General features: G+C 42.7%; 1 protein-coding gene across 1 annotated transcript in view; it reads right to left on the bottom strand.

The window, feature by feature from the left end:
• Window positions 1-16,238, bottom strand: part of AK5 (adenylate kinase 5) — a 346,160-nt gene that overhangs the window by 273,373 nt on the left and 56,549 nt on the right. The window contains exon 6 of the mRNA XM_030207788.1: window positions 4,750-4,941. Within this exon, the coding sequence (XP_030063648.1) occupies window positions 4,750-4,941 (192 nt within the window). The remainder of the gene's footprint in view (window positions 1-4,749; window positions 4,942-16,238) is intronic.

Raw genomic sequence — 16,238 nt, 5'->3', positions numbered from 1 at the left:
ACCTTCCACCAACACAATCCTTAGCTTCTCACTGCCTGGGCAGTGCATTAATGTTCCAACCAAACACAGGCACAGCTTTCTGGAGCAGATTCAGCTGGCAGTGCTCAGGTCTTAACAGGTCTCCCACCTGGCTTCTTAAGGGTTTATACAGTCCAACAGCATCTAGCACAAACATGCCTTAGCATTGTTAAAGCCCCCCACACTATCTTTCCACTCTTTGCAAACAAAAATTAGCAACCAAAAAATATCCAGCTCTGGGGGCTTTTCTACCTCTGCCACCAGAGCTAAGGCAGCCGCTTCCCTTGCAGTGTTTCATGGACACTGCCCACCCACAGGAGAAATATAGTACACTGTGGTTAGCCCTAAAACAACCCAATATTATTTAGGGACTTATCTCAGTGCCTTTCAGGGTTAGTATAAAAAGGGGAGTTTCCTCTTCACTCCGGCTCACCAGCCTCTGCTGGTTCTATATGCTCGAACCACATTCCTTTTCAGAGTCTCCAGGCACAGCTCCTTACTTTGGGGTCTCTTCTCACCCCAAGTTGGGTAGCCTGTCTACCCTTGGCTGGCCTTTTATACTAAGGGCTCTCTGTTGCTCAACTCAGTATGCTTTCCACTAGCTGGGAATGGCCACGCCCCAACCTATTCAATGAGGAGGCCTTCTGTATGGTTTTCTCCCCATGGGAACTAGCATATTTATTTTTTGTTTATTTTTGTTACATTTGTACCCCGCGCTTTCCCACTCATGGCAGGCTCAATGCGGCTTACATATTGTATACAGGTACTTATTTGTACCTGGGGCAATGGAGGGTTAAGTGACTTGCCCACAGTCACAAGGAGCTGCCTGTGCCTGAAGTGGGAATCGAACTCAGTTCCTCAGTTCCCCAGGACCAAAGTCCACCACCCTAATCACTAGGCCACTCCCCCTGGTTATCAAAATGGGTAGCTTTCCCCCATCTACCTTCTCCTTGGTGCAGTGGCGTAGGCACAGGTGGGCCTGGGTGGGCACTTAGAGCTCAGGCCCACCCAACAGTAACACATGATTAGTGGGGATCTCAAGCTCCACCAGCTGAAGACTTCCCCCCGATGGTAACGAAAATGCTACTTTCCATGATACCGGCACCTGTGCATGCTCAGTTTTCAGCGCACGCCTGCTGCAGACTGCCAAGGTGGAAAGAAGCATTTTCCTGCCAGCTGAGATATATTTTTGGTGGTGGTTGGGGGGGGGGGGGGGGGGGGGGAGAGAGAACACTTGGTGCCCACCCACTTCTTGCCTAGGCCCATCCAAAATCTGTTGTCTGGCTACGCCCCTGCCTTGGTGGAGAGTCTTATTCCTAAGGGCTGTTTCACCAGATCCTGCCCTCTGGAGGAAGTCTTTGGAAGTACAGGCTCCTATTCCATTAAGGCAGCACCACTCCAGGTTTTGAGCTGGTGTTCTCAATGTCTTCTGGATGTGTAGTAGGCTTTTTCTCTACTCTTGTGACATGCCCTAGCTACTACCTTGTCACAGAATATCCGTTCCTCTGGAATCAAATACCATCCATAGACCCTTGACATAGGCGTTTGTTGCCAAAACGCGGACCACATTGGGTCCCATCAATAAAGTGTAGCCGAGATGCTCTCAGTTTTGAAGGCTCCTTGTGCTCTTTTGGATATATGCTTTTGCTTTTTTGCTTTTGGATTCCCTCTTCTCTGTAGTTCAAGTTATTTACTCTGACAGAATTCATTAAAACCTCATTTAAAAAAGAAAGTTTCTGGTGAATAGTCACCTTTTCCCAGAGATGGTGACATATAGCATGTCTGCGGCAGTTTGATTTGCCCTGTCTCTGACGGTATCTCATTGGTTATCTACCTTGCACCAGGCCTCTAAGATGCTTTTTATGCTTTTATTTCATTTAGTTCCATACATTTTAATTCTCCAATCTTAATTAATGTTTTTTCTTCAGACTTCAGGCACTCATATAGAAACAATTTGTATTCACAACCCATCTAGCACTTGATAAGGGTAATTTGCAATTGTATATCTGACTGCTCTTTATTAAAATGCACCGCTACACAATCAACCTTTACTTTAACATCTCTACCAGGATATTCTAACTTCTCTATGTTGCCAGTATCCTTTAAAGATACCTCAGTCTGAACCATGTATTCCTGAGTGATTGCCAGTGGAGAGTGAAGTGAGTTGCCTGAAACCATAGGGAGCATTAGCAGGAAAAGCAAGATTTAACTCTGGTTCTGCTGGATCTTCACCTGCTGCTCTAATCACCAGTTTATTCCTCCCCCGTAGAGTGGAAGTGGCACTAGTGGGCATGATTTTCAGTAGCCAAAGGAAAAGCTATATTCAGCAGTGAGGGGGATTGAAAAGGCACAGCGATTTGAATTGGACTGGGCTAAGGTTCTCTGACCATACCTTAAAAATAGGTCGGAGTTATTTTACAAGTGTAAATAGATTGATTTTTGCTGAAGTTGCTAAACCTACTTGGAAAAAGGAAGAGTCAACTTATATTGTTCAGACCTACAACTCTCCAGATTGTGACACTATTTTCCCTTAATTTTCAATGTAAATATATTGTAAAGTATAATAGTATTAATTATGTTTTGAACGAGCCTTAACAATTGTCCTTTTTCTTAGCTGATAAGTGTCCAACGTCTTCGACTGTTTGTGATACCATGCTGGGGCCCCGGGCAGAAATTCTACAGAGCCTTAAATCCCACCAGCAGGCTATATCTTCTTCAGCTTCAGGTAGGCTCGGGATCTTCTGCATAGGCAGTCAGTGGCTCAGCTGTTTGGGGAAGCTAAAGTGAGCGGTGCTGTGGGTGGGGCCTGGGTCTATAAATATATATCAAATGTCAAAGAATAAACTGGCAAAAAAAATAAACAGCGTAAACATATATATATATATATATATATATATATATATATATATATATATTGTAGGCAATTGAATTACAGCGGATTGAAAAAGTGTTCATATATGATGACTACGTTTCCGTAGAGGCCAGCCAGTCTGCTTCTCTTTTCTCTTACATATCCCACTTGCCCTCTGCCAACGCTCCTATGGAAACAATTCAAATGCACTTAAAGATTCCTCGAGAGTCGGTGTCTCAATTTAAACCCCAAAATCTTAACTGATGTTATGACAAACTAAAATGATATTAATGTTTTGATGTCACCTCAGTAAGGCCAACACACAATCTCTCCACTGCAAAACACTATGCACAAATTTGGGCATAAACAAATTCAGAACAGCACTAACTCCCAGGACTCAAAGGCAGCACTATAAATACTACGTGAGGCCCTAAATTACCAATCCACTACCTAGTGATAAAAAACAAACAGATAGAACTGCAACAAGATCTCTATGCAGACACTACATGCTAGAAGAATATCTCACCTTGGTCACACATAAAAAACACATGACACAACAAATATGACACAAAGAACTAGAGATCAGTAAGTGATGTGAAGGATAAAACTGAACAGGAAACCTCAAGAAGTCAGACTCGGCATACAGCAATACTAGAGAAATTGAAACTGAAATGTATAGTATCAGAGATGTGCATTTCCAAAAGCTAACATATTCCAGTTAATATATTCAGAATAAAATACTTTTATCTACCTTTGTTGTCTAAGCATTGTATTTTTCTATTTGCTTTCATCCCTGTGTCTTTTTTTCAGTGTTTCTCTGTTTTGTTTTTCTTGTTTTTGCAATGTCTCCTGTCCATTTGACATTTCTTCTCTCTCCATGTCCTCCACCTTCCTCCTGCATCCTTATCTGTCTTGTCTAACATCTCCCCTCTGTACAGTTTCAGAATCTGCCCTCTCAGTGCCCCAATCGAGCCCTTATATTCAGCATTTCCCTTCTATGTGTCTGTCTTGCCCTTTCCTGCATGTCCCCCTCTGTGTCTCTATCCCTCCCCCTGTGACCAGCATTGCCCCTCTGTGTCACTATCTCACCCCATGTCCAGCACTGTCCCTCTGTCTACCTGTCCCTATGCTCCCTCCATGCTCAGCATCTCATTGCTGTCTCCCTGTCCCTATGACCACTCAAGTCCCAGCATCGCTTTGCTGTCTCCCTGTTCCTTCCCTCTCTCGTCCCTTCATTCCATACCTCCCACCATGGGGTCCAGTATCTCTCCCTCCCCTTCCCACCCAGACTCTCCTCGTAGTTAAATATAGCTCCCTCCTAGGTCTCTAGTGTCACTGCCACTCCATGCCATCTACTCTCCTCATCACTCCCTTAGAGATCCAACGTACTTGTCCCAAGCTCTCTTGAGTTCAGATTCTGTTTTCATTTCCACTTCTCCCACTGGGAGGCCGTCCCACGAATTCACCACCCTGAGGAAATACTTCTTCAAGGAAAGGGTGGTGAGTTTGTGGAATAGAGAATGTAAGTATGGTATATTTTTCTTGGTAGACATTTTTTCTCTTCTTTTAAATGATTATTGCTAACTTACTTCTGATTCTTCAACAAGCTTGTATACCTGCTATATCTGTTTCAAAATTCATAGATAAAGTATATAAAAGGTACATTTGAATAAGGCCAACTGTGCCATCATTCACAGGTATAAGTTATGCCTGTTATTTAACAATCTAATGGTAAATCATTTATATAATAATTACACAGCACCCAGCCACAGCAATGCATACAAAATGACAGATACTTGGTAAGCTAATGCAGAATGTTAACTCAAAGATTTAAAATGCAGTTTGTTAAAAGAGAGGAAAAAATAACAACAAATTCTTACCTTGATGATCAACCCCCTCTCCTGAAAATATTTAACCAGTGGGACAGTGTTCTGCTTGAAATTCATTAGTCGTCTCTGGATGGCTTTCAGGTTATCATCAGGACGTCCTTGCTGCTCGGCACGATTTTGCAACCTTTCTTTAAGTCTGTGATTGGCACATGCCAGAAACACCACTAAGTCTGGGGTGCAGATCTGCAAAGAGTGTTAATAATACAGACTGTGTTTAGCTAAGCAGACCAGCACTAGCTAAATGCCAGAGTTTATCCATTTGAGTCCCAGCATGGTGCATATTCTATCCTGTTAACCAATTCAGGCAGTAATTCCTTGTAGCAAGTGGCAATAGTAAACATCTTGATTCTATAAAAACTGAGCATGAAAGGTTAAAACTTTCTTTGCAAATTATTGACATTTTTCCATGTTAGATCTTGCTGACACTTAGCTGTTATCCCATACAACAGGCTTAGATACATAGCAAAGAAATTTGTAAATCTTTAGGGAATTCAGTTTCCTTTTATTTTCATTTTGTCTGTGATTTATTTCTTTTCAGTTTTATTTGAAATAAAAATTAATTTAAAAGAAAAAGTGCCCTTGGCACCCAGTGACTAACTGAACATGTGAAAATTCAAGTTGGCCAGTGACATTTTGACGTATGACACAGAGGGGCAGGACCACCTGAGGGCTGCTTCTCTTTTATGTTGATCCTAGATATGTGATAAAATTCCAGCTGGCAAGGCCTTTGTAAAAGAAGCACAAAAAAAAATGAACACAACTGAATTCATTTTTCTTTTCTTTTATTTACTAATCAGAATGAAATAAAAAATGCCATTTGCTGTTGGCATTTCCACTTTCATTTTAAATCGATGCACATCCCTAGACAGTGCTGATGTTAAAACCAGATTATAATCGCCCACCATAGTCTTTCATTAGATGTGATGTGAACATGCAGAGCTTCAGAAACGTGACTTTCTCTATTAATTTTGAAATCCAAGATACAAGCTCAAGGATTCTGTTAAATGCTTCAGTTTTTAGTTGAAAAGAACACTGGAGCCAGTTTTCCAAAAGGCCAGGGCTGGCTAAACCTATGGATTAGGTGCGGTGCTGGCCCAGGGCACCGGTGATAAAGGACACTGAAACAGTGGCGTAGCCAGACTGCCAAATTTGGGTGGGCCTGAACCCAAAGTGGGTGGGCACAAAATTTTCTCTCTACCCCCCTCCCCCAGCAAAATTTAGTCACACTTTTCAGTGAGCTTTCAGAGGCCAAAACCTCCTGCCTCAGGTCTGTATAATGCTGTTACGGTATCCTCTCCTGACCTAAGGAAGGAAGTATTGGTCTCTGAAACTTTATTAACACAGGTACCATATTACTTTATCCTAAATTAAAAATAAAATTATTTTCTTTACCTTTGTTGTATGGCCATTTACTTTTTCTCATTGTGTTGCTCCCAGTCTCTAGATTCCGCTTTCCTTCGTCTTTCTCTTGCCAGGGTTTCCTGTCCATTCATCACCTATGGCTTTTCATCTTTTCCTCACCCTTGTTCGCCACATGCCCCTTCCTCTTATTCTCCAGTCTTTCCCTGCTCTGTCCTCTCCCTCTTTCCATCCAGCAGCTCCCCTCTTTCTCTCCCCTCTTTCTTTTGCATCCAGCGTCTCCTTTTTCTCCCTACCCTTCCATCCAGTGTCTTCCCTCTTTCTCTCCTTATCCTTCCACTCATTTACCCTCTCTCCTGATCCTTCCATCTAGTGTCTCTATCTTCCCTCTCCTTCTATCCAGTGCCTATCTCTCTCTACCCTTTTCTGTTCAGTCTCCTCCCTCTCTCCACATCCTTCTAGTTTCTCCCCTTTCTCTCTGCATCCTTTCATCCATCTCCCCTCTTTCTCTCCCTATCCTCCCATGTCCAGCAGCTCTCTTCCCTCTAGTCCCTTCTTCCTCTTCCTTCCTTGTCCAGCAGCTCTCCAGCCCCTTCCTCCTCTCCCTCCCATGTCCAGCAGCCCTCTTCCTTCCATCCAATCCCCTCCTCCTCTCCATCCCATGTCCAGCAGCTCTCTCCCTTCCCTCTAGTCCCTTCTTCCTCCCTTGTCCAGCAGCTCTCCAGTCCCTTCCTCCTCTCCCTCCCATGTCCAGTAGCTGTCTCCCTTCCCGCCAGTCCCTCCCATGTCCCAGCAGCTCTCCCTTCCCGTCAGTCCCTTCTTCCTCTTCCTCCCATGTCCCAGACGCTCTCTCCTTTCCCTCCAGTCCATTCTTCCTCTCCCTCCCATGTCCCAGCAGCTTCTCCCTTCCTTCCAGTCCCTTCTTCCTCTCCTTCCCATGTCCCAGCAGCTCTCCCTTCCCTCCAGTCCCTTCTTCCTCTCCCTCCCATGTCCCAGCAGCTTCTCCCTTCCCTCCAGTCCCTTCTTCCTCTCCCTCCCATGTCCCAGCAGCTCTCTCTTCCTTCCCTTAAGTCCGTTCCTCCTCTCCCTCCTATGTCCCAGCAGCTCAGCCACTTCCCCCCCCAGGCCAGCGAATCCACATCCTTCCCGCGCTGTCGCTGCCCTTTTGTCCCGCGGAGGCAGCATTCAGCGTTTCCTTCCTGCCCTGTCTTCTTCCCAGGCTCCGCTGCATCATCCCTGCAAGTGGAATCCTTTTCCTTTTTGGCCGTCGCGCTGCGCTGCCATACATATAGGCAGCTTCGCTCCTCCCCCGCCGCATCCATTCTGGCCCTCTCTGATGCACTTCCTGTTAGGGCCGGATGATCACGGTGGGGGAGGAGCGAAGCTGCCTGTGTGTATGGCAGCGCAGCGCGACGGCCAAAAAGGATTCCACTGGGAGGATGCAGCGGAGCCTGGGGAGAACACAGTACAGGAAGTAAATGCTGAACGCTGCCTCCGCCGGACAAAAGGGCAGCGACAGCGTACGAAGGATGGGCGGGCCTGGAGGGAAAATGGGTGGGCCTGGGCCCGTCCAGGCCCACCCGTGGCTACGCCCCTGCTGAAATCCCATTCAGACATCCCTCCCTCTCTCTTCCTTCCCCTCTGTGGGTGGGAGGGGAGAGATGCTGGATTAGGAATTAGAATTTTGATACCCTTTATTACCAGTATTGGGAGGGGGGAGAAGAAATAGAGGAGGACTTACTGGATCACGGGTGTGTGTGTGGGGGGGGGGGGGGGGTGTGGGCACCAATGTAAAAACTGGATCAGGGTGCCACAGTCCCTTGAGCCATCCCTGCAAAAGGCAATAACCAGATAGTAGATAAAACAACAAGGTAGACCTTGAAAAAAACACTGTTTTTATTAATAGATTAAAAGATCCCAGAAATTTAACATAAAATGCCCGACATAGCCATGTTTCACCAGTATAAAATGGCTGCCTCGGGGGCAATGGGTCACCAGCTGATATAAAATTCCAAAAATAGCCTGGCTGGTGTAACTGTTAAAACACAGCAAGCTAGATCCTGGGATCAGTCTTTCATAAAAACGCGGTGACTACAATCGCAGCATTTTTATGACTGATTCCAGAATCTAGCTTGCTATGTTTTAACAGTTACACCAGCCAGGTTATTTTTGGAATATTATATCAGCTGGTGACCCATTGCCCCTGAGGCAGCCATTTTATACTGGTGAAACATGGCCATGTCTGGCATTTTACGTTAAATTTCTGGGAGCTTTTAATCTATTAATAAAAACTGCATTTTTTACAAGGTCTGCCTGGTTGTTTTATCTTCCATATTGGATTTGGTGGACCGCCTGCCTTGCTGCTATTTGACCTAATAACCAGATAGTGTCACTGAATATTTCCTCTGACCAGCAGGCACTATCTAGACAATGCCAGGGTGGTCTGTGAGTGGAGGAAGAGGTTATCTGATCCTTAGCTGTCCTAACTTTGGGATCTTTTTACTAAGCTTCATTAGGCACCAATATGCGCCTAATGCAACAAAATATGGAGTACCATGGGACGCTCTCAGGCATCCTTTGGTAGCTTGGAAATCTGCATGTGTTACCCGCTCACTAAATAATTTTCCTAGTTTTTTTGAGGGGGCATGTCACGGGTAGTGAGTGGGCATTCTTGTACTAACCAGTTGGCGCATCCACATTGGTGCATGCTAACTAGTTAGCACATGGATACTACGTGAGCCCTTACTGCCTAAAAATTTGCACAGCACACAATTGTTAAAAAAAAAAGGGCAGCATTAGGGAATGGCAAATAATGCAAAAAATAGAAAAATAATATTTCTACGGCAATGGTAAAAATGACTTTATCATGCAGGAAAGAACTGTATAAGGGTGTGCTATTGGCTAATCTTACTGCAGCTTATTAAAAGGAGCCCTTTATCCAGGTAGCTATCCAGTTAGTGGTTTCAATATTGTTGCTAACCAAATAGCACCACCAGTCAGAACTGATTCCAAATATTCGGCGTCGGCTATGCCCTGTAAACTGAGTGGGAGTCCTCCAACTGCAATGCTACCAGTAGGGGGTGCTGCTTCAATATTGTGTCTTCAGTCACTAGGGACAGGCAGATTCCCTGGAGTTCTGCAGAGCTTGCCTGTCCCTCATAGTAAGACAGCACCACCTTCTGACAGGACTATAGGTGGAGGGCTCCCACTCAGTTTAGAGGGAACAGAGCTGGCTGGTATCCAGATGTTGGCACTGGCAATCTGATTTTTTTTTAATCTGCCACAGTCAGCATAAAAAAAAAACACACTCACCACTGTGGGCTCAATATAACCCACTGTTTATTATTTTATCTTCTGAAGCTAGTTGGCGCACTGCTTATATGGAAAGAAAATATTTAAAAAAGACTAATAGTGGATGATTATAATCTAGTGCATATTACCATCAAGTTGTTTGTCTCCCTTTCATGACTTTAGAGTTTTTGTCCTCAAAATGTCCTGTTCCTGAAAATAGAGGCAACTTTTAGTGGCTAAAAAATCCTTCAACTTTCAAAATGTCTTTTTTCAAAGGCTGAATGCTGCCCTACCAGACTGCCCATAAAAGGAATGGTTTCCTAGGCTTTTAAACTGTCTGTTTCCATCAGTGGATAAAAAGCTATTTTCCCACCGATCACCAACTAGCATGACTGAGGCCAATACTGCTGCTATTTATAGCATCACACACAGTTCTTTTTAAGTAGTATATGAATTGCTCCAATTCATTATTTTCACTACCAGATTGTAAATACCTCCAGAGTACTGCAGAGCAATTTAGATTCGGTGCTGGCCAGAACAGTGCACATTTTCACGCACTCTCCCAGATTCTACATATCTTGCCAACATTTCAGCGTGGATAAAACATGTGCACACAAGTAAATTGTGTAATGAGCCAATTAATTGATATTAATGGTTAATCATTAAAGTTAATTGGCAATGATTATTTATTGTTTATTTACTGATTGATTGGGATTTATGAAGGAGAATTGCCCAAGGCAGGATTTGCAGGCATATCTGCCTGCACATTATTCCTTGTGTATATAACCCTGGCTGCCCAAATCTCATAGCTCATAACTCAAAAGAGGGTGTGGCCATGGGAAGGGCATGTGCAGATCAGGGGTGTGTGTTATGGAATAAAGTAACCCCGCACTCGACCTGGGTGCCAGGAATTATACCAGGTTTCAGCAGGTGTAAGTCTGGCAACCAGAGTTAGGCATGGAAATCGGCACTAAGCGCAATTCTGTAAAGGCTGCGCGCCCTTTACAGAATCGCTCTTAGCACTGATCTTTTAAAACGCCCAGCTGTCAATTGAAGCCTATAGCAAAAGTCCAAAACACAGTGAGGCGTGTTTTCAAAGCACTTAGATTTACAAAGTTACATGGAGGGGCATTTACAATATGACGTCTAAGTCCACCTTTGGATGTTTTGCTAAAAATGTCCAAAATTCAAGTGGGGAATAAAAGCCATTTTCAAAACAGAAAAACGTCTTTTTTTTTTTTTCAAAAATGTCTATTTGCTAGATGATTTTGTGCTCTGTGTGTTTATCTTTTTGGTCCATTTAAAAAAATAAAAAAGTGCAAGTGAAAAATGCACAAAATCAAGCCATTGGGATGTAGGAGGAGCCAGCATTCTTAGTAGAATGGCCACACAGACATCCCAGGACAGCAACTGGGCAACCTAGGGGGCAATGCAGTGGACTTCATATAAATGCTCCCAGGTACACAACTCACCATTGCTCCCTTATCTTGTCTGCTCAGCTCCCCCAAAACCCATCCAAACTCCACTACCTCCAACTGTACAATAGCCCTTATGGGTGAAGGGGGCACCTATATGTGGGTACAGTGGGTTTCTGGTGAGTTTTGGAGGTCTCACAGTTTCCATTAAAGGGGGGGAGGTATGGGCCTGGGTCCTCCTACTCACCACATAGCCACGCGGTAAGAGTTATCTTACCGCATGGCCATTTTGGGGGGCATTTTACCCGCTGCAGTATAAAGGGCCCCACAGCTTAGTCAAAGGACTCCATAGATGTTTAATTAATCCAGATTTAATCCTTCTTTAGCAAATGGATATGGATGCCACACATGCTTCAGAAATCAATTTGCATACTTTCCATTTAGTAAAATATTTAAAAAATGTCAGCAGCAGAGAGAAGAGATATAATCTACTTCAGCTACTATGGCTGATAGTGGAATGAATTAGGACTTTCCTTCTCAATGAGTTCTGTTGCAAAATTTGAAAATATGGTGCTGTGTCTCATGATAGATACCTATTGCATATACTGGGAAAATATGCTATTTGAAGTTTATTCTACAGTAAGCACCTCAAATATAAATGATATAGCCCAATTATACATGAAAGTACAACATTTCTGTGTCTTTATAAGTTTCTTCTGTCCAGTACATAATGGGAAACATCTTTCTAAAGACTGTGATTGCCCTGGGAAAATTAGTCCATTACAGCAGATGCTCACGCACATGAAAAAGTTTTAGCAAAATGAATTTCAACTCTTCAGGCACTACTAAGTAGAACAGAACACATTACTCCAGAAAAATAACATCTTAAAAGGGAGAAAAAAAAATTTGCCACATCAGATATGCTATTTTTTCTCGCAACAAAGCTGTTTGACCACAGCTGTGCCCAATCGGAACAGCTGCTCTCCTGATCAGCATTCAGACTGACTCCAGGAGAAAGCTATGGAAATAAGACATGGGTCAACCCAAACATAAAGAAGGAATATATTTAAAAGTACCGCTAACTAGAGAATTATCAAGGGAAAAGCATCCAAGTATTTTCCCTTTTGAAAATTTGATACAAGATGTTGTACCTGGAAACATTGTGCTTATATGAGCAGTTTGAAAATTATGGCATCAGTCAATATTCAAAACTGGTTTATATATTTACCTGAGGCCAATAAAGATATGGGGGTAATTCTGTAAAGGGCACATACATTTACATAAGTACATAAGTATTGCCATACTGGGACAGACCAAAGATCCATCAAGCCCAGGATCCTATTTCCAACAGTGGCCAATCCAGGTCACAAATACTTGGCAAGATCCCAAAAAAGCTCAATATATTTTATGCTGCTTATCCCACAAATAAGCAATGAATTTTCCCGAAGAATGGGTGTGTCCCGAGGACTAGGTTGAGAACCTCTGGCTAAGAGGGAACCATGCTTAGCACACAGCCAGTCGGATTTTCAGGATAACCACAGTGAATACGCATGAGATATATTTCTCATGCATATTCAGTGTGGGTATCCTGGAAATCTGACTGGCTGAGTGTCCCGAAGACTGGGTTGAGAACCTCTGCTCTAAGCTGAGCGGGAGTCCTCCACCTACAATCCTGCTAGTGGGAGGTGCTGTTTCCCTGTCACATTTTCAATAATGAAGGACAGGCAAGCTCTGCAGGACTCCATGGAACCTGCCTGACTCTAGCGATTGAGGACACAATTCTTAAGTATCACCCCCTACTGGCAGCAATGTAATTGGAGGACTCCCGCTCAGCTATTCAGAGGGAATAGTACAACTTCTATAATGGCAAGTACATGCACAGTAGTCATTATAGAATACTAGCATAAGTCCACAGTTATGCGTCTACCTTTAGGCGTGAATGCCTACACCAGCTCAATGGTTTGTGTAAATGCTCATGCCTGACAATATTCAATAACCTAAATGCTAGGCACTGAAAATGGATCGTTTACATAGGTTTGGTGTGTCCCTTTTTGAACTGAACAGTGCTAAGCACTCCCCATGCCACGCCCACCAAAAGTCACCAAGAATTGCACATATAAATGTGGATGCGTGCCCAATTTGCGCACACAATTTAATTGAACACTGAACTAGTTAGTATCAATAATTGGCATTTTACCAAGCAATTATTGGCACTAATTAGATTTTATTGGAACTCAGGTATGAGTTAAAAAAAAGGGGCATGGAAATGGATGGGTCATGGGTCATTACTTGCATTCTTATAGAATACAGGGGACATACACCTAATGTAGGCATGTACCGCATTTCAGTTTGTGCAAGTGGCCACACCTAAGGTTAGGTGTGGCTCCCGGGCACCTAACTTTACGCATGGCTTATAGCATAGTACTTTTTTTCAGTGCCAAATTTTTAGGTGCCATATATAGAAACTACTACTACTACTATTTAGCATTTCTATAGCGCTACAAGGCGTACGCAGCGCTGCACAAACATAGAGGAATTACATTCTAAGGTTATCGAATACCGACCACATGCAGTTAAGTGCATAACTGCAAATTAGGGCCAATTAATTCCAATTATAGCCATTTGACTGTCAATGTTAGTTAGCACCTAATTTAACAATTCTTGATCATTCCCTTACCTCTTTATCAGATACTTCCTTCTTTAACCCAAAGGAGGATTAGTTAGGAAACATATAGATTGAACCCCATCTTTACAGTCTACCCTTCTCCTTTACGTCTCCCTTTCACTATAGAAGTGTTCCTGGCTTAAAACATCTGACCCTCTACCTCTTAGGGAAGTGTCCTGTGCTACCTGCTGGTTTTCTTCCTGTCCTTGCTACGAAACAGTTTTGAGCCACATCTCTCTCCTTAGTTACTGATGAGTCATCCCTCTCACCTGCTGGGCCTAGCACTACAGCTTCTAGAAGACCTTGTCCTCTTCCCAGAGATGCCCAAGGAGGCTGCATTCACAATAGAGTTATTCCCTGGATGGTACTTTTGTATTTCTTTCTGCTGTTACTTCTAGAATCCTGGGGTTCCTTGATGTTTCTAAAGGGCTTTCTTTAGCCTTCCACTTTTCTGAGCACCTGCTCTACTTTGCTGGTCCACAGTTTGTCATGTCAATCAGTGAAACACACTCTTACTTTAATGCATTTTGAACTGCATTTCTTAAACCGAATGTGTAAAATGCACAAGTAGGTGAAGACTTGTACAAGGCATTATATCTATCAGTGCAGGTCTAATTTCACGTTGTTGTTTTTCTTTTGTGACCGCATGCCTTCTGGGTCCATATTGTGCCAGTAGTAAGACTCGATTGCCTTTTTTTTTTTTTTGCTGCAATAAATGGTTGTGAGTGAATATCTACATTACTTTACAATGGCTCCTTATTTGTGGCTCTCCTTGTATGATTTATTTTCTACATTCCAACATCGTGCGTCTGGTAGTGCTATACAAATGCTAATAATAATAATAATAATTATTATTATTATTATTATTTCAGGCACTACCATGTCTTTCTGCTTTCTGTCTTTAGCTTTAGGTGTTCTGGTTCAAATATGTGACATTTGTCAATTTAAGAAAAGATTTAAGTTCCTCATGTCTTACACTATTGCTTATATGTTGCGTGTTGAAACTCATGATAACATGATGCACCTCCAGTGGAAGGCTTCACGGAGGGTCACCGGCCTTCTTGCAAGAAGCAGCAATGGAACAAGGCATAGCTAAGTCACACTCTTCCCTATATCCTAATTTAAACTAGTAGCAAAGTGGTTTCATTTTATTAGAAGAGGAATTTTTTGCTCAAGCATACTTCCTCAGTAGGAGGTTCATCCATCTGTCTGTCTCCATACATTTGCATGCATAGGTTTGTTTGGATTGAGAGTACAAGGGGTGGGGGGGAGAAGGGAGAGGAAAGAGTGTATATGGAGGTCAAGGATGTGAGTGCAGTCGGGACTGGGGATAGGGGGACCAAGGAGGTTTAATTGACAGGAGATAGCAGCTACGGCTTCAGCCTTATCACGTGATGCCATCTTGATACACTCAAAGCAGAGCAAACTATTGGTCCATACCAAGCCACACATAGGCAGCCCTTATTTCTAATAAGCGTTTGCTATTGTTTTGGGTAACTCAATATTGTGGCAAACTCCGCTTACTGGCTTCAGGCTAGATAATGGGCCAAGCACGCTCCTGCTATCTCCTGTCAATTAAACCTCCTTGTAGGGGACAGTGCATGGGAGGGGGGAGGGCGAGGCCAGAGAATCCATATATTTTAAGAAACACATATTGCATGATATATATATATATATATATATACGCCCACTCATCCTCAGAGAATTCTATTAGACAACACACACACACACACTCTAAACTTCAGAGAGAGATAAAGATGTGCCTATAAAAATTTGGTTTCTTTAGGACAAGAGAGATAATGAGCATGAAGCAAATGCATTTCTCTCCATTAGGATATGTCAAAATGGAATTTTAAAAAGCAAAAGACAGAAAAACTGCCATTGGCCACCTTGAAAGACATTTTGCAATAGGGAAATGAATCTAGTATTTAAGAGCAGGTGAATATTCTATCAACAACACCTTACATTTTAGCAGTAACAGACATCATTTTTGCAACTACCTTTGCTATTTCTATATAAGTGCAAACAATTATTAAAATGGCTCCTATTGCTATTACCATACAAATTCCATTACTGCCAATGTGTGGACTTATATTTATGCAAGCCCTAAGAGGCAGGAAGTATGTAGGTGTGTCTGTGGGTTGAGTGGAAGGTGATAATCGAGCATCTGTGATGTCTTTTACGTGCTCTGGAATCTTTTCTTTTAGACTGAGATGGATATCATATTTTCTGTGCAGATTATCTTCAGAAACATGTCTTTATAACATTTGCTATTCAATTACCAAAGGCCAAAAAATGTTGTGACTCAGCCTCAATCTATAAAAACATGTATAAGTATATACGTCTATTGTAATTTTCTGCAGTTTGGAAGTTAGGATCACCTCTTGCTTGGACTGCACAGATTATATCTTACTTACATATAATACTATAAGTTACATAAAACATAGCAGATTTGTATTATTATAGCCTACGTTCATTCTGCATCACGAGACAATGAAATGCAGCCAGCAGATCCCAGCCTAGGGTACAGAACAACTCATCAATCCTGCAGTGTCCTTTGGATTTCAGATTTAATTATGTGCCTTTCCAATTTCAGTTAAAAACAAAGTACACAAGTGATTTCCCTATCCAAGTGGGCTTACTATCTAAGTTGTTCTATGTGATCCTCCATTCCCTAAAATACATGTAAAACAGCTCGTTGGTATGTACACTTTTTTTATGTTTAATTTCTTTATTAATTTTCATTATAA

Source organism: Microcaecilia unicolor, chromosome 6, assembly GCF_901765095.1.
Source record: "Microcaecilia unicolor chromosome 6, aMicUni1.1, whole genome shotgun sequence".
In the NCBI taxonomy this organism is placed as follows: domain Eukaryota; kingdom Metazoa; phylum Chordata; class Amphibia; order Gymnophiona; family Siphonopidae; genus Microcaecilia; species Microcaecilia unicolor.
Note: the sequence above shows the minus strand (reverse complement) of the source record. Positions and strands in the feature narration are given on the sequence as shown.